Here is an 18,957-nt window from a genome sequence, read left to right on the forward strand (position 1 = left end):
ACTTGCCTGGCCACTATTGATAGTAAATGGTTCCAGAAAGAGTATCACAAACAATCCAAGAGAATCACACAGTTCAGCCTCACAATTGCACGGCAAGTCCCTGGTTTGTGTGTGTCTGTAGGGTATATGCAATGCAGGGTTGTTGGGAAAACCTCTTGCATATTAGCAAATGGGGCAGAATCCTGAAAGATGGCAGTAATTTTTCAGAAAAATACCTAAGTGCTTCATTGAAATCCTCAGAGCACAATGAGGCTTGATTCTTGCTCTCTGAGGGGCACTAACAGGCTGGAAGGGCCACGCAGGAGGGTAAGAATGGGAAAACAGAAATTTATGGGGCTAGGAAAGAAAAAGCCTTACAACAGGGATGCTCAGGACAAGTATTTCCACAGCAGAGGAGCTAGGGAGAAGGTAAGTGAGGATGTGTAATTTTCTTAACTCTGGAAGCAGGGAAGGTGGAGTGATTCAGAGCCCTCTCACCAGATAGATTTTAAACAAGCAATAACTACAAAACATAGAGATCTTCAATAATCTCTTTTCCAGCAGTTATGTTTTTATGCTCATGAGCATATGGTCTGATAGAACATTTCTCTTTATATCAGTTCTGGCTTAGAAAGTGCCCACAACAAGTACTGATTTTGTGATTCATAGTACAGCTAGGAGCTTCATAGGTTTGATATCTTTATTTAACATGAGGTGATAACTGCTGCACACTCACTGAATTGCAACTTTTAACCTTTCTGCTGAAGAATCACGGGTCTGATAATACCACAAAGTATGCATTTTCCAAGTTTTAATGTATCTCCTTACTTTTCTTCATTAATCTGCCTACTACTGCACTTTATCCAGGAAAGGAAATTGTCCACCAGAAGCTAATTCAATTTAGTGAATGCACCAGTCATGCTGAAGTTATTGCTATTTAAAGACTTGGGGATATCAGTGATAAAGTTATTCAGGGTCCATTTCATATTGAGTATTACTCTATTGGTTTTGCTGCAATTACACAGAAGGTGGGTTTGGCTTGTAGCATTGCAGAGTCAGTGTAAGCAGTCCAGAGCTGAGGTTTCATTCAGCAAGTAAGGAAGTTGGTTGGTACTTCTTTCCTTCTGTAAATCCTCATGTAGTTTCATCTCACTAGCAAGCCTGTACATGTTTGGGGGTTTTAAAGTTTTTAAAATCACTTTATCTTTCTTTGGAATTCCACTCTTGTTAGCACATGCCCTTCTCATATCCTTGGGTGGTTTCCCCTTTTCTCCTTATGGAGAGGTATTGATCCTGATCAATGCTCTACTAATCATGTATCAAATTCTGATTAATATGTCAAATCAATAAAACAAGCACAGAAAAAAAGATGTGCAAAATCTTTTGAAGTCTGGCTATTTTCTCTGTGTTGTGGCCTATCAGCCATGGTTCTTAAAGCAGTTTCTCATAAAATTAAAAAAAAGGTTTAGCAAAGAAAAAAGAGATTGTTTATTTTCTTGACAAGTTTTGAAAATTTTCAGTTCACTCTGCTAAACAGATGAAACGATTCTGATTTGTGACACAGGTGTTCTAAAGGATGGATGTCTGCCCAAACGTATTAGAAATTTAAAATCAGCAGTTTTCAGTCACATTTCAGCATATAGGCATGTAGAAACAGTAAGATAGACAGCACTACAGTTATATTCTTTCCAAAAGAGTCATCTTCCTTCCAGAACACCATTAGTGCTATAAAACTGGTTAGAAATAAAGAATATACCCTATAAACATAAATATAACCAATTATTACCATAGTATTTCTCACAAGAATAGATTGCTGTATTTTGAAGAGACAGCTTGGGGTTTCTTTTCTTGTTTTCCTAAAATTTTTGATGAAGTTCCCGGTGTTCCCATGTCTGTGTATCTAATGTCTACCCTTAGAGGATACACTCAGGGATGCCAGGTGGGTGGCACCACTACCTGTGGTGAGGCATTCCCCAAGAGCCCTGCTGTGGGGAGGATGCACATGCCTGGCAGCAAAGGCCCTTGTGAACACAAAGATCTGATGTGCAGGACAGCAGCCACTGTCACTGTACTGGCCAAACTGCTTTGGCAAACACTCTCTTGGTTAGACATCCAAACTGTTACTACATCTTATTCCTGACAATATTTGCCTTTTAGAACAAGACAATAAAAACATTGACACCAAACTTGCACTTACCACGCTGCTTTGCTCTGGTAGCCCACTCAGACACTTCATCCTGGGCCCGCCCATCCGTAAACACAATGGAGATTCGAGGCACGTTTGCTGAGAATGGTCTTGCTCCTTCTGTCTCTGTGAAGCTTCTCTCAGACATTTGCCTCAGTGCCAGTCCTGTCATGGAACCTCTGCCCATGTATTTCATTTGTGACACAGCTTTCTTCATGTCTTTGGCTGAGCTGAACTGCTTTAATGTAAACTCTGTATGAACCTCAGTGGAATACTGAAGCAAACCAACTCGAGCAGCTTTGGGTGAAATGTCAAGTGTATCCAAGATTCCTGAGACAAATTGTTTTACAATTTCAAAATTATCCTCTCCAAGACTTTTTGATCCATCAATCACAAACACCAGGTCAATTGGGCCTTCAGTGCATCCTGTGAAAAGAGCAACAGACTGTACAGATCAAGAAAAAAGTCCACAAGATTCGGAAAGGGATCTGGATACCCTGGCAAAAATTCAGGAATCATCTAAAGTACCCTGTTCCTGGCTCGTCTTACTGTGCCAATGTTTCTGAAGATGTTGTGTACAATCTGTCTCAAAAGATAAGAGTGGGCCAACGACTAAGAATTTAACAAAATTATAACCACAGCAAATATTTACTGAGACATATTCTGCTTTGCAGAATACTACACCTGTTAAAAATGCTTCAACAATCAGCAAATGTTTAGAATTTCTCTTTAGTGGAGAGAACTGAAGAACATAGACAGAGTTGCCATCATTTTCTTCCAGAGATAAGCCTGTATACTAAGCTTGCATTTGTCAAATTTGTCAGCACTAAGAGACATGGAAGAGAATCACTGAAGCTGCATTAGTGTTACAGGCGTTACAACTATACAACACTACTACTAGTGTTACAACTATTTAATTATTGAGAGAATCAGAATTGTCAAGATAAGGGGGTTTTTGCTTGTAAGTGTCTACCAATTTTGTAATTAGAAGACCTATGTATTGCTGCTGTATTTCTGGTTGACCCATTAGAGCTGGGAGTTTGTCAGAAGACAGGCAAATTTGTAAAATTTGTATTTCTCATACCTTTTGGCATATGCACATGCAAAAATCAAAGTAGTTTGTAGGGCATCAATAACAAGGTTAGGGATTTTAGAGACTGGAGAATGTCTTCCAAGCTGCAGACTGCTTCTGCCAGGTAGGTTGTTTTGTTTTGCTTTAAATTCTGGAGAGGAATTGCCTTCAGCAGGCAGAGATTAGTGTGCTTTGTGCAAAGGCTAGCTGCAGGACTTCTATTTGAGCTAGTTCCTATTGGATCAATGTAGCTTCCAGGGAAAATATGCCATGCTAAGGAATGTAAGATTTGCTTCTTAGTCTGGACCAAATAAACTTTGACCTCCACTCACCTCTGATCTTTGTACAGGCAGAATGCTGTAAGCACCACACAAAAGAGAATTATTCAGCAGAAATTACTGGAGATGTTACCAAGTCAAAGTACAAATAACAGATTTTCAGCTTTAAAGCCTGGTCTTCTATTCTTAGGAAATATCTATTTTAATACCGCTCAAGAATTCCTTTCTACAGTCATCTGAGAAAAAAGACACCTCACATGTACTAAGGTGATGAAAATGCAATTAATGTACATATCAGAACCACCTCAATACCACTGCATAAGTCAAGAAAGGGCAGCATGGTTTATGGTGTCAGTTAGGATCGAGAACAGCCAGAACTTGTTACTGTTCTAATCACAGTCTCCTCAACTAAAGCATCCATTTTTGGCAGAATAAATGTTTTTACTGAATTCCAGTAGATCTTCTCCTCCAAATATTAAGAGATTTTGAGATAAATAGATGTTATGTTGGAAGATAAGCAAATAAAATTAATGAGATTTTAAAATATAGTACATAAAGATAAAAGACCCAGAGTATATGAACCTGATTAAAATGTACATTCCTTGGTAATAAGATTCCCTTTTGCCTTTTCCCTGAGGTTTCAAAAGAATTATTATTGTACTAAAACAACTCTTCCAATTTGATAGATTTTTGTATAGGAGAGCATCAAGTTAATTGTTTGAGACATTTTCTGCCACACACATATGCCCTGGGCTTTCAAATATTATATCATATTTGAAATGAGAGGCTGTGGCAGTATTCAAAGCCAAGCTATATTTGGCTTGGAGACACCTGGTCTAGTAGAAAGTGCCCTTGCCATCAGCAGGGAGATTAACTAAGTGATCTTTAATAAGGTTCCTCCAACCCAGACCATTCTATGATTCTATAATTTTTTTGAAGGGAGGTAAATTAATTTTAGAAATAAAAGAACCAAATGCTTTCTAAATGAAATATACTTACTTCTGCATGTTTTCTGGTCGTCTTTTAGTACATATCCCTCCTGGCATTTGCAGATATAGGAATCGCCATTATTAACACAAGCATATTCACAACCATGGTCAACTGATTTACAGACATCTTTACCTAGGAAAAATGGAAGTATTTTTCTGTATTCTGTTTAACATTTTATAAATCCAAAGACCCCAGACATTATATCTGAAGAACATACGACAAAGGAGTACAATATCTTTGTTCATTTATGTAGCAATGCCAGAGAAGAGGGGCTGAGTTACTTACTTCGACATGTCCTCCCATCTTGTCTCAGGACAAAGCCCTCATGGCACTGACAGCTGTATGAGTTGTTAGTATTAAGGCACACATGTTCACAGCCATGGTCAATGGATTTACACAGGTCTTTATCTGAGGATTGTTAAGAGAATCCCCTTATTAGGCCATTTCTCTAATACAAAACTGTCATGAACAAGCTTTGAGTGAAAGTAAGTCTGTATTTCTTTTAAGACTGAAAAACATATTCCCCATAGAAGTTTCAGCTACTCACTCCTGCATGTTTTCCTGTCTCGCCTCAATATAAATCCCTTGTGACACTGACACATGTATGAATCTCCAGTTGGAACACAGACATGTTCACAACCATGGGTGACTGTTTTGCAGACATTTTTACCTTGGAATAATGAAAATTGTATTTAGCACAGTTAGCTAAGTAAATAAATTTCACAAAATATAAAAAATTTGGCTATGATTTGCTATGAAGGAGCTCACATTAAGCTGATTCTATAATAAAGACACAAATGACACACTACGGTTGCATAGTGTGTTTCATTAACAGATCAGGAAGTACAAAACAAGATTAAATAACTTACTCCTGCAAGTTTTTCCATCTTCTCTCAGTATGAAGTCTTCATGACACTTGCAGACATAGGAATCACCAGTATTAACACAAATATGCTCACAGCTGTGGTCGACTGAGTTGCAAACATCTTTATCTGAGAAAAGTGGATGGGGTTTGTGAGGTGAGGCTTGTTAGGGAGAGACAGTATCTTTTTTAAAACAGCCCAAATAGTTGGAAATCACAAACGTACATGTGTGCACTCACACCCACAACACTTGAAGGCCTCAAATAAAAACATACTTTTATAGCTCAGGCTACTCACATCTACATGTCTTGCCATCTTCCTTCAGTATGAATTCTTCATGACACTGGCAGATGTAGGAATCCTCAGTATTCACACAAACTTGTTCACAGCCATGGTCAACTGAGTTGCAAATGTCCTTGTCTGCAAACAGGAGAGTTGGTAGTCAGCACACATCAGCAGAGGCCTTCATTACTGAATGTGTAATTAAGTTCCTGTGCTGCTTACTTCTGCAGGTTTTCCCATCTTCTCTCAGTAGGAACCCATCATGGCATTTGCAGGTATATGAATCACCAGAATTAACACAAACATGTTCACAGCCATGGTTGACTGATTTGCAAAGATCTTTATCTGAAAACAGATGACAGCTTTTGCTGGTTAGCCCATTTCTACACGAGCATGAGCTGCAGATAAAGAGTATGTTGAGTAATATCAGACTACTTACTTCTGCAAGTTTTTCCATCTTCTCTTAGCTGAAATCCCTCCTGGCACTTACAAACAAATGAATCACCAGCACTAGCACACACATGTTCACAGCCATGGTTGACTGATTTGCAAATATCCTTGCCTGGGAATAGTTAGATAATATTTATGTGGCTTGTTAGTTAATTTTTTTTTAAATAAATACAACAACTGGAAGATCAATCCCATGAGCAAAAAAAGATGGAAGCTTGCAAACTGAAAGCAGATCTCTCTCTCACTAGTTAAATGATGGACATCTTAGCTTAGATTGAGTATCTATTCTTTATCATCTGACCAGAACTTCATGGTTTGGATGACCTACAACTGAAAAGAAACCATTTTAGGATTAATCTGACTAGATTAAGGAGGAGGAGTTTACTTTAAGAGCACCAAGAGTGAAATGGGGGAATAATTTAGTACAGTCATTTAGCATAAATGCATACTGGTAAAAACAAAACTAAGAAAAACACCACAGGACATGATTTAACCATAGGTCTTGACATCCTTATATCAGTGCCAAGAGTCTGCGTAAACAAAACCTGAAAGAACAGGAACTACTTATATAAGACAATAAACAAAATCTAACTGGATTGCTGAAAATTGATGCGAGGACTTTTATGACTGCAATGTTAAACCACTTGGTTAAAACCTCTTCAAAAAGGATAGATGGGGAGAAAGTGCAGAAGAAAGTGGAGCCATCTATCAGCTTTCCCTTTTTCTTCTTCATGCCAAACACAAGAATTATCAGTTTCTAATGGAGAACTACCTTTACACAAAAAGTGGCCTCCTGAGAGCCAAGTTCAATTTGACTCTTGAGGTTTGTGTCTTTAGAAGAACTTCAACCTGAGCCAAATTTCTTGGGGTTTCCAGCTACCAAAAGAAAAATTCCAAAAGCTACTACATAAGACAATATTCTGACTCAAAAATAATTATATTTAAGATATGGCAATCTAAACAAGATCTGGTCATAGTGGGTAAGAAATTACAACGTAAGTAAAAATTAGCATCTGCTTATACACAGCTGTGCACAACTCAGAAACATTTGTTTATAAACAGAATAAAATACAAACCAGCAGCAGACACGGCTATAATTTCAGAAGGATAAATTTTACATAGCTGAAAGTAAGCATGAGCCAGACTATGTTGGGATGCAAGAGGGAAATAATAATAGTAATAAAAAATATCAATGATTGCACTATTTAAGGTTATTTTACTAGACACCCCCAAAAAATGTAGTCTCATAATCTAAAAAGAATGCCAGGCTAGTTAAAAAAATCTAGAAATTGAAGTTGAAAGCAGCTATAAGATTTGAAAACAAACTGAAAGAAAGGAACATTCACAGTATTTACAGAATGGGAAAAAAGTAGGAATTTGAAACACTGAAATAATAAGATGAAGGAGAAGGGGGTGAATGGCCAACCAAATAAAGGATAGTATGAGTACATTATTTACATACTATTAGGAACAAAAAGCATTTTAACAATGTATTATTAATTAATGGACAGAAAAGTAGAACTGCTAATCTTCATGCAGAAATATTAAACACTTTGGTGTATTCAGATCTGAACCCATGAAATAGATTACTGATGACCTTGTTGGAGTGAAGAGTTTCACTCTGTGTGAAGTGACACAGCATCTAACTAACAAACACACACACACACTTTTGAATAAGAAACTCCAGATAACTTGCAGCAGAGAGTTGCAAAAGAGGTTTCTGAAGAATATCATTGATGCTTAATGTTAATTTTCAGGAACTCCTAGAACTCTGAGGAAGCCCCAAAACACTGAGTTGTCTCCATTCTCAGTGTATGTATACACACTGAAAAAGCAGTATGGTTGCATATGGTTTAAAAAGATGAGTAGTTCACTGTAAGCCTGCCAGACTGACATTTATCTGAATTAAAATAATGCAACAGATAACATGGAACTCGAGTCAGAGTAAAATCAAAGAGGACTAATATCAATCAATTTGGTGTTATGGAAAAATTAATCCTGGAAAAACTAAATAAATACAAGGTAACATGAATCTTTTTGAATAACATCAAATCATATGTATTTTAAAATAGCCAGAATTAAGGATATACGTTTAGAAACAAGGAATGAAGGCTGTACTTACAGCCTTAAGGACATGGGACACCTGTAATACTGTGAATCTTAAATAACTTTTGATCATGGTAGATAACTAATTGAACATGAGTACTAGCAGAATATTTTGGTCAGAGACTAACACTGTCTTTTGCCAAAAAAAAAAAAAGATTAAACAAAAGATAAATTATTTTTAAAATGATAGGTAGATTCAAATAAGAATTAGATGGGTTATTGTTCCTCTGCTGTGGATCCTGCTGAGTCTCCTATTAGAAGACTTTCTTTCACTGTGGTGCATTCACAAGGATGCTGATAAACAGCAAAGGTTTTAGGGGAGCGAGAAGAGAGTTATAAAAAGATTAGAAGACATAAAAAGCCTGAAGGAGTTTAATTTGCTTATAATTTACAAAAAAAAACATGCTACGAGGTTACAGAACAAGTCATGATCTGCATGAATACAGACAGAAGAACACAGTACAGTAAAATGTAGCAACATCCTATGCTCAAGATTAAAACTCAATATACTTAATTTGGAAATGAAGTTGACATTTTAAAACCTACATTCAAACCTTAAAATAGTCTTATTTTTCTGAAATGTAGCTTTAGTTCAAACAATCCTTAATTCATACAAGTCTTATGATCTATAGATAAAAATATTCCATTCTGGCTACTATGAACCAGTGAATAATATTCTAACAAGACAAAAAATACATTTCTTCTTTTATTAATAAACTACTTACTTCGGCATGTTTTCCCATCTTGCCTTAGTACGAATCCATCATGGCATTGGCAAGTGTATGAATCATTATTATTAACACAAAGATGTTCACAGCCATGACTGACTGATTTGCAGATGTCTTTACCTAGAAATAATTTAGAATTTATTTACTACAGTTTGATGAGTAAGAACATTTCCAAAACTTTCAAGACTAACAGTAGTAAACTCTTAGTAAACAAAAAATTTATTCTCCTTTTTGCAAGGAAAAATCTCCTATAAGAACAACTGCCTCTAAATAATATGTTTTTTCTGTAGATGTCTGGATATAATAAATATAGTAACATTAAAATAACTTACTTTTACATGTTTTCTTATCATCCCTCAATACAAAACCCTCATAGCACTGGCAAAGGTATGAACTATCAGTATTCACACAAATATGCTCACAGCCATGGTCAACAGAATTGCAAACATATTTTTCTGTTAAAAAATAAGATTTCCATATTTAAAATATATCTCCAAATGCGCAGATTATAAAGAAAATCTACTAAAGAGAAGGAAACTTACTTCTGCATGTTCTTCCATCTTCCCTCAGTGCAAATCCCTCATAACACTGGCAGATGTAGGACTCATCAGCATTAACACAAACATGTTCACAGCCATGGTGAGCTGAACTGCAAATGTCTTTATCTGAGAACAGTTGATGATATTTGGTTAAAGAAAATCTACAGCAAATGGATCATATTTCCTGTTTCCAGTCTATTAGCTGATCTATTAAAAGACACTATTTTTGTCCACAGAGTCTCTTACAGTCATTTGGATGGTCTAAATGTATAAATGTATAAATTCTATTCCTATATTATACATATGAAGACTACTCCTTTATTATGACAGTAAACTCTTGTATTTGTTTGAATGCTTCTCAGATGTACATACTGTAAATAAAATTCTGTGAGTAATTCTCAGAGTACTTACTTCTGCATGTTTTCCCATCTTCTCTCAGCAGAAAACCCTCATGACACTTGCAAACATAGGAGTCATCTTCATTAACACAAATATGCTCACAGCCATGGCTGACTGATTTGCAGATGTCCTCTCCTGGGAATGATTGATATAAATGTAGGTTTTGAAAGAAAACATGTTAGAGAATATAGCTGTCGAAAGGAAGTTTGTTGCTTCTTTTCCAGTAGGAAGTAAAAAATACCCCTTTCTTTCCTTGTACATGCAAAAGTGTTCAACAAATACCAGTCACTCACTTCTGCAGGTCTTGCCATCTTCTCTCAGTTCAAATCCCTCACGACACTTGCAGACGTAGGAATTGTCAGCATTAACACAAATATGCTCACAGCCATGGTTGACTGATTTGCAGACATTTTTACCTGGAATTAATTTAATATATAAAAATTCTGTCAGTTAAGGGTAGTATGTTCAAAGTTAACTTGCTTTTAGTGTATCCTAACTTTTTGAGACAGGCAGAATCTGTCTCTGCACAGAATAACAAAAGAGGGTGATGTTGTGAAACAGCAGCTAAGAGTAAGAAGCTTTTAATTAATCATGGTAATACCTGGATGCCTTTACTTTTTTTCTGTAAACATTTTTTAACAGCAAATGTTGATATTAGATATTATGGGGATTGCAGTAAGAAAATACTGAATGCCTGTGAGTTTTTCTGAAATTTATCCATGATTCTTCTTTGATCACTTGGTGACTTATGCTATAAAAGTTGAGAAAAATTAATTTTTTCCTTGATATCTGACACTCATAACTGTGTAATATAGTCAAATTTGTAACCCAATTATGATATTTCTGTTGCAATAATCTTTATCCTATTTTGGACAAATGAACTTTCCATTAATAGTGTTGCAAGCTTCATGCTGGATAAGACTTTATAAACATTATATATTTTTGCCTTGAAATTTTAGAAGAAAATCACAGTTGTCCCAGCTCTGGATAGTCTTGGACCCACAACTGTCTAATTTCAGGGCTACTTTTAAAATGTCACTGATGTTTAGGATGTGATTCAGGTGCCTAAAAGTATACATTCAGTACCATTTTAGGTGCCTCAGCATATTCAAGATATCACCATACTGCTGGCAAATGTGACACCAAAGGGGAAATATGACCTCTAGAAATGCTTGAACATTTAGGCAGTCCAATCCTACCTTACAGATTTCTTCTGTGTGTGCAATATCTGAGTTGCTGAATAATAACTTACGTTTACACGTTTTCCCATCATTACGGAGCCTGTATCCTTCGAAACACTGACAAGTATAAGATCTGTCACCATTCACACACAAATGTTCACAGCCATGATCACTTAGAGCACAATGGTCAACTCCTGCAGGAACAATCAAAATTATTTAAAAATTTAACCAATTACTTTTTATCTCTAGTGTTTGCATTCCATATAAGCAAGTAAATATAAATACATTGAACTGCTTAAACAATAATTCAGTTTCTCATCTGATTATAAAGCTTCAATAAAATGTAAGAGGTCCTAGTGAGGTCCTACTTTTCATTTTTTGCTTTAAGCAGAGTTGAGAACTCATACTTTTATGTGTTTAATGTAACTAAATGGAGTCCATATCTGGATTGGATTAAAGTGGATTAAAAAACCAAAATACTTTGGCAATGATTTTATATAAGACACTGGCAAAGACATAAAAGCTACCTTGTAAACATTCTTTAAATAGTCTCTAAATGGCCTGAAGTGAAGGTGGCAGTCCCCAGAACCCACTTGTGGACCTGAACCAGTTCCTGTGGCAGCAAGAAGAAAACCTCTCAGATGTCAGTGGGATTTGCCTTGGACTATTCAGGATTTTACAAAGAATTGCAAATGACAAGTACTGTCAAATATGGTCTACTTTTCATCTCAAATTTCCCAAGTGTTTCTTCTCTGTCACATAAGGACATAGGGCTCCTGAGACTTTGCAAGCAGGACTTGCTATTGTCTATTGGCTACACACACTTATTTTTTTGTAATGAATTCTTGGAGTACAGATTTGGTTACCATTTAGGTGTTCCCATAGCTTTCTTAAGATCCTTGAGTCAGTTCATATGGCTAGAATGTGCCAGATGTTTTCTCACTAGGACTGGTGTATGTTAAATGCTAATCCCTTCCTTTCAACTTACCATTCAGGAAATTGCAAAGTGCCAAAACTCTGTTCACAGTACCTAAAAATGTTCATGGGGTTTCAACCTTTCATCTAGAGCTCAGGAATAGGACAAATCTTTCCTAAATATATATGAGGACAGGGGTATGAGAAGAGGAGCTATTCAAAAAAGCTCAGTTTCATTGCACTCAGCACCATTTTCATACAATCATAGAACATCCTGATTTGGGAGGGACTTGCTAGGACCAATCCAAGTCCTACTACTGGCCTTGCACAGGACAGCCCCAAAACTCACACCATCTGCCTGAGAATGTTGTCCAAATGCTTCTTGTACTCTGCTGCTGATAGGTTTCCAAGTACAGCCTGGAGGAAAATAACTCAGGAATGAAAAATAATCTCATGTTACTAGGAAGGAAAATGGATTTTCCGTTTGAAGTTGATAAAACTCCATTATTTGGCTGTTTCTAAATTTTCAGTGGTACTAGAGATAAATATCTAAAAAAACTGTTTTTAGTAGACCCTATTGTTGTTACATGTACACTAATCATACTTTTGTGTTACTGTCTACCCTTTTCTAAAGAGCTGCAGTGGCAGACAGAAGCAAAGTCTGTCAAGGGCTAAAGAGGTTTGTATGAAGACAAATACAGGGATAAATACGAAGGCAAATTGCCTTTGCTGCTTTGCCTCTCTTCTCTCTAGATATTTTTTGTGACTGAGGACTTGCAGTTTGACTTCTCTTAAAACTTTGTGCCTGAGAGCAAGAAAAAGGGTGAACTCTTGAGCTGCTCCAGAACTCCACAAGCTTGAAAGATAACATACCTCCAAAATCTGGAAAAAGTGGACAGAACTCTCTTACCAACGAGGTCCATAAAAAGTCAAGAGGTAAAATGCACTCATATTGTTCTTTTTTTTGGCACTTTCAATACATTATTTTTCCAGTTAAGGAGGCCATTCAACTGTTTGTGAAATTGTATAAATTCTCAATGATAATTTGATTTATGAAGAGTGGAGAGCTGCTAGGACAACTGCTCACTTTTTAAGGGTTCCCATGCTAAATGTAAAGCTCAGTGTGGGGCTCTCAGTTCTCCTCCTGCCCCAGGTAAGGTGGGGCACTTTGCCTTGGGGATGCTGCTGTCCAGATGACCTGTCAGATACATTTGTCATGTGACTGAAAAACTATCCTCAAACCAGGGGATGAATATGTCTCCCAAAACTTTTCTAAATATATGAGGACTAACATCTTGAAAAATATTCTTTCCTAAATAATTTTTCTGTTTCTGCTTTCAAATAATTACTAAAGTATTACTGAAATGCAGACAGTAAGAATAAATTGAAGGCGAGTCTTTTTCCCTGTACGAAACCAAAATCCTTTCCCAAGGGAGTTAAAGTAAAGGATGTTCTCACAAGACTCACGTGAGCAGGTTTTTAGGTCCTCATTGATGACAAATCCTTCAGAGCACTGACAGACATAGGAGTCACCTGTATTTAGGCACAGTTGCTCACAGCCATGGTTGCTTTCAACACAGTGGTCCACTCCTATTGATTTGTGTTAATGATTGAAGAAATCACATTGGTGTCTTCGATACATAAACTATGACACTGTAGTTAGTACATGATGCCTTTGCAGAGCAAGGCAAAAAGATTAGTACAGTTTTTTATTTATGCAAGTATCCCCACCTACTTGAGTAACCTGAGTTAATTAACAACACCTAAGTGAAATTATTAAAATAACTCCACTTGGCATATAGCAAACATGGTGAAATGCAGATTTCCTTTGCCAAACATCACAATGTGATTGAACTAACAAAAAGTGGAGAGAAGGGAGAATCCTGAAGCCCAGTCTGGTCTCACCCACAGAATCATGCTTTCCTTCTTTAAAAAGCATTCTGTTCACCCTTAAGTTTTCACAGCAAATATGAGTATTAGCAATTTTTGAAATAGAAATTATGGCTTTCAGATGGTTTCATAAAGATTAAATTCTTTTTTCAACAGGAAATCACCAATTTAAAACTTTAACTGGCCAACAGGTTCAAGCAGTTAAAGCCTCATGGGAGACAGAAATTATGAGTGTGAGAGTGTCTTAACATGTTCCATTTCTTTGATTTTCCTATTCCTATTCCAAGTAACATAAAATGGAATATATCTTTTAAGTCTTGTATGCAACTAGTTGTGTGAAAGACAAAAGGTGGGGGAAGGGAGAGAGGTGTGAACTGGGTTTAAGAAATACATTTCCTCACAGTGGACAGCAAAGCTGTAGGGTGAAATACATGCACTTGCAGAAGTACTATACAGTTTGCTGTCTCTGTGAGTATAGAAAAAGGACATTTTAGGAAAAAAGCTTTGAACCCCCTCATAGTGTTTTAGTGGTGGTTTGTTAATGGCTAGTTTTAGTTATATAGGCCCAAATCACTTTAGCTTAAATTGATCATAAGTAGTGGAGTTCCCTCAGACACACACACATAGTCTCGCATGTCTCCTCTGCAAATCATTTACAGATGTGAACAGACATGTCTGCAGCAATTTGTTTACATTTTAAAAAATCTGTACTTAATAATAAATCACTTATTTTAAATATTTCTGTTTATTGGTTTATTTAACTAAGCAACGAGTTTGCAGTAAATGGTCCAGATTTGCCATTATACGCAGAGAGACAATGTAGGCTTGAACAAATGAAGCTGAGGTGTCAGTTTTTACTAGCTAAAGCAAGTTCCAGCTGGAACCTCCTCTTTTTTCCAAGAGTTCACATCATCATGAAGAGGCTTGTGTAACTTCTCAGAGCACACAAAAAATGTGGAAACAAAAAAAAGAAAATACCCATATTCTCTGTGAAAAATTACATCTGTTTGGCTCCATCTTTTCAATACAAACACCCACATCAATATGAATTTTTAACATTTAAATATTTGGGGCTCTCATGCAGAATTTTGTAACACACTCTTTTGAAGAGTGCAGTAATCACAAGGTGCTAATTACTGGGCTTTGGAAATCATTATAACTGTAAATGTTGTAATCATATGTGCTTTATTACACATGTAAAATAATGCAAGCAGGGGAAAGGATGAGGAAAGCTCACTGTTTTGACAAACAAGGAATGTCTTGGAATATATTAATTTTTAGAAATTCAACTTGAGATAATCAAAAACTAAAATAGTCAAAAAATTGCAACTCATCCAGGTAACCCTAAATATGCTTTTACCACAGTTCCTTTAAAAATTATTATTCCCTGTCCTACCAAGTGTTTTAAAAACTTCAGTGACTGAGCATTTCTTTGGAAAAGTAGGTTGTAACTACATCAGGGAAAAATGCTGCCAATGCTTTAGGTGATATGCAAAATGGTTCTCTGCAATAAAACTATCTTCTAAAACTGGGTGATGCCAAGTGGGCAGCGCTGTTGGGTTTCTCTGGGAAACACCAATCCTTCATTTAGCAACATTCTTCTGAAAAAGGACACCTCATGGAACGGATCACTGAAGCTGCAAACACAGAGAAGGGATGGGTCTCTTCACATCCCCACATCCAGCATGCAGCAGCAGGAGGTGTGCAGGTTACACAGCCCACAGCAATGATATGGATGTTCAGCAGCAAGCATTGCCTTTGTGCTACACAGTGCCTTTGAGTGAAAGGCTGAACACATTTCCCCAGTTATTAGGATTGGAGAAAATGATGCTTTATTCTCTGTTGGATCAGGGATCTCACCATAGCATTACTTCACTAGGCCTGGCTTCTGGTGGACTTTGCAGTAACATAGGTTTGCATGACTCAGAAGCATCTCAAAAGGGACCCAGGAGTGTTTTCTCACTCTGTTCACGCCTCTCCCTTGCAGCAAACTATCCACTGCAGTTCATGAGACACACTCATTGCTGCACGTATCACCATGGTGTTCTTGGGTGTATCTGGGATACATTTGCACACAAACAACTCTTCCATGTTAACACATTCGTGTTCACAGCCGTGCTGACCTAAAGCACAGATGTTTACTTCTGTGGAGAGAAAAATTGGAGCCAGCCATAGCGGCTTCTAAAGTAAAATGGCTTAGAAAAACTCTCTTTTCTCAAACAATACTGGATTCTGTGCTTTGGACACCTACTAAAGCTGACAGTGAGATGAGGACCTGAGAGCAGACTGCAAACACTCAGCTATGTAAGGCTTCACTCTGACCCCCACAGATCTCCTCCTGTAGTCATCAGAAGTCACACATGGTGGTGAAGGAGGAATGTCTGGTACTTGTCACCACTCACCTACTGTCCCTGACTTCTGAAAAGTGCATATGTGCAAACATTCTGCTTTATTTCACAAGCTTAGCTAACATGACCCTTGTTACAACAAGATTTGGAATAGGAGCCCAATCCTGGAAACACCAGATTTGCAGCCAAATCCAAAGCCCCATAAGGAAAAATACCCCAAATGGGAATTACAATTTGTGTTTAATTTGCAATTACATCCTTGGCAATAAATATTTTATACAATGCTGTTCTTTTGCTCTATTGGCTCTACTTACTCTACCAAGGATATTGAATCTATAAAAACCTGAATGTATTAACATAACATCTAGATAATAAAAAGCAGAATAACATGGATTACTGCAAAAGCAGCACTGTGTAGCCAAAAATGCTTTGTGAGAACGTATCTTTAAGACTAAACAAAACAACAGTTTCAAAACCAGATACATTTTATGAGTGCCTAGAAATAGAATTAGATCGCTCCAAACAAGTTTATTATTCATAAAATATCAGTAGTACAATTTTCTCCCCCCAACAACTGAGTCACGAGATCAGCTATTTCATTTTGCTGAATATATTCTCTCTAAACTTTAACACATCACAGTAAAAATCTGCTGTGATTCCAGGCCTCCAGTCAAAAAGAGCTGTAACACTAAGTCATTCTAAAGTAAAAGAGCTGTAACACTAAGTCATTCTAGAGTAAATGGCATGTGTGACTGGTTTATAACGCTAACATTGCTCATGCTGTTTTTACAATTTTTTTAGGAAACTGTAAAGTTTCCTGGGTGACTCTAAGATTATTTTGATAGCTGTGTTGTCTGTTCAATAAATTTCCAAGCTGATGAAATGTATCTGTCCTTGGCTAAACCAACTGGGTAAAACAAGGTGATTTTTTTTAATTTCAAAGCTATTAATGTCTTTACAAGGCAAAGCCAGAAAGTTTCAAATAAGTAATGAACTTTAAGTAATTTTGTTTCCTACACTAATCCTCAGGTTTTCATAAAAGTGTTCAAAAATGTCTAATATACAAAGTAATCTACAAAACAGAGAAATGTATACATTCCCAACATGATTCATTCAGTTAAAGTTCAAGTTTATAAAGAAACATTTGTTTCAACCTTAATTATAGTGAAAACTTCCCTCTTTTCAGAAGGGAAACAATTCACTCAGGTTCAAGAAATAAAAGCAGATGAACTTTATTATGTCCAAAGAATTACTCACTTTTGCATGTTTTCTTATCTGGATTAAGTCTAAACCCTTCTTGGCATTGACAAAAATAGGAATCATCTGTATTAACACATTCCTGTTCGCAACCATGGTCCTGAAGAGAGCAATAGTCTGGTTCTAAACAACAAAAACATTAGTGCCAGTGAGTAATACAATTTCTTGGAAATAAACTAGGTAAAATGAGTTATTTTGTTTTCTTTTGCCTTATTTTTTCCCTTAGGCACCATTTTGGTGTTTTACCATATTGTTTCAAACCATGAAAATAAAATGCTTCATTTTTTCCAAATATCTGCTATACTGATGTACATCTGACATATACTACAAAGAATTATTACAGAACATAAATAGTTCATGCAGTAGAGAAGTTAGAATCTTAAATATTTCCTAACATTTTGCAGCTAAGCCTTATACATTTGCTCATCAAAATTGCCTCTACTCACTCAGAGCATGTTAGACATGATGTGTAACAAACACACAAACATGCTTTTGAATGCTGTTTATTAGATCATAGCAGGACAAACAATTAATCAGGACTGTGGAAGTTTTTAACAGATCTGAGTGCTTCCTTCACAATTCCTCCACTTGAAATGCCCATGGAAGAGAAGATGAGCAGTCTAGAAACAGCTACCACTTGTGGATAAAGTAACTTAGAAAGGACAGCAATTGTGCACTAAGCACTGAGATATTTCCCCTATAGAGTTTATCATTATTGATGAAGTCAATGAACCTGACATTCACTTCGATGCAGAGTCTGCCCATCACTTAGTTTTGTGTCAGTGTAGTTAATTTACATTAGTGAAAAATGCTCCTAACCCCTTATCACTGCCAAAAGTAGATAAACAAGTCACAAATTACATAAATCACACTTCAAAAAACGTCCAGGCACTTTTGAACGCCTAATTATACAACCTGAAAACTCAGGGGGTTTTATTATTCCCAGAAGTTAAATAATTATTATTCCCAGAGGTGATTTGCTTTCAGAGGCATGGACAGTTCTTTCTTTGGATTTGTGGAAGGTTAATGGAATTGAGTGCTTATATATGATGAAAGCCCTTTGTGATAATAAACCATCTATATTTTCAGAATAAATGAAGTGGAATGTGACTTCCTAAGAAAACTCAGAAGGACTATAATTTCTGTACAATCACTCTGTATATTAATCAACATTGATAACATTAATTAACATTTCTTTTACCAAAGCTTTTTCTGACAGCACATGCACATACATTTATACATAACATGGAGATATCTGTTTACTAAAATGAAAATTAGAAAATATATTTTTGTTTAAGAGGGCACTGAAGAGACAGAACCCACAAAGCCTTGTGTGTGCACCAGAGGAATGCAGTTCTATGCCTTCTGGACCTAAGCAGTGTTGTGGTGCATTTACCTGCTCAAATCCTTGCTCACTCAAGGAGAGACTTTTCCTGGAAAACTGATTCTGAAGGTGACCACAAGGGCTGAAAAATATGTATTATCTTTGTTGAAA

The 18,957-nt window shown here is 36.5% G+C and overlaps 1 protein-coding gene across 6 annotated transcripts in view; it reads right to left on the reverse strand.

Annotated features, from left to right (window-relative positions):
• MATN2 (matrilin 2) overlaps positions 1-18,957 on the reverse strand; it is a 68,333-nt gene that overhangs the window by 8,417 nt on the left and 40,959 nt on the right. For 3 of the 6 annotated variants that reach the window (XM_063171987.1, XM_063171970.1, XM_063171961.1), the window contains exons 7-22: positions 17,463-17,585; positions 13,435-13,557; positions 11,124-11,246; positions 10,165-10,287; positions 9,884-10,006; positions 9,476-9,598; positions 9,266-9,388; positions 8,931-9,053; positions 6,089-6,211; positions 5,872-5,994; positions 5,665-5,787; positions 5,374-5,496; positions 5,052-5,174; positions 4,790-4,912; positions 4,514-4,636; positions 2,177-2,590 (exon numbers count right to left, since the gene is read on the reverse strand). In XM_063171987.1, the coding sequence (XP_063028057.1) occupies positions 2,177-2,590; positions 4,514-4,636; positions 4,790-4,912; positions 5,052-5,174; positions 5,374-5,496; positions 5,665-5,787; positions 5,872-5,994; positions 6,089-6,211; positions 8,931-9,053; positions 9,266-9,388; positions 9,476-9,598; positions 9,884-10,006; positions 10,165-10,287; positions 11,124-11,246; positions 13,435-13,557; positions 17,463-17,585 (2,259 nt within the window). The remainder of the gene's footprint in view (positions 1-2,176; positions 2,591-4,513; positions 4,637-4,789; positions 4,913-5,051; positions 5,175-5,373; positions 5,497-5,664; positions 5,788-5,871; positions 5,995-6,088; positions 6,212-8,930; positions 9,054-9,265; positions 9,389-9,475; positions 9,599-9,883; positions 10,007-10,164; positions 10,288-11,123; positions 11,247-13,434; positions 13,558-17,462; positions 17,586-18,957) is intronic. The other 3 variants (XM_063171980.1, XM_063171973.1, XM_063171995.1) reach the window with 3 other exon arrangements.

Source organism: Melospiza melodia, chromosome 1, assembly GCF_035770615.1.
Source record: "Melospiza melodia melodia isolate bMelMel2 chromosome 1, bMelMel2.pri, whole genome shotgun sequence".
NCBI lineage: Eukaryota > Metazoa > Chordata > Aves > Passeriformes > Passerellidae > Melospiza > Melospiza melodia.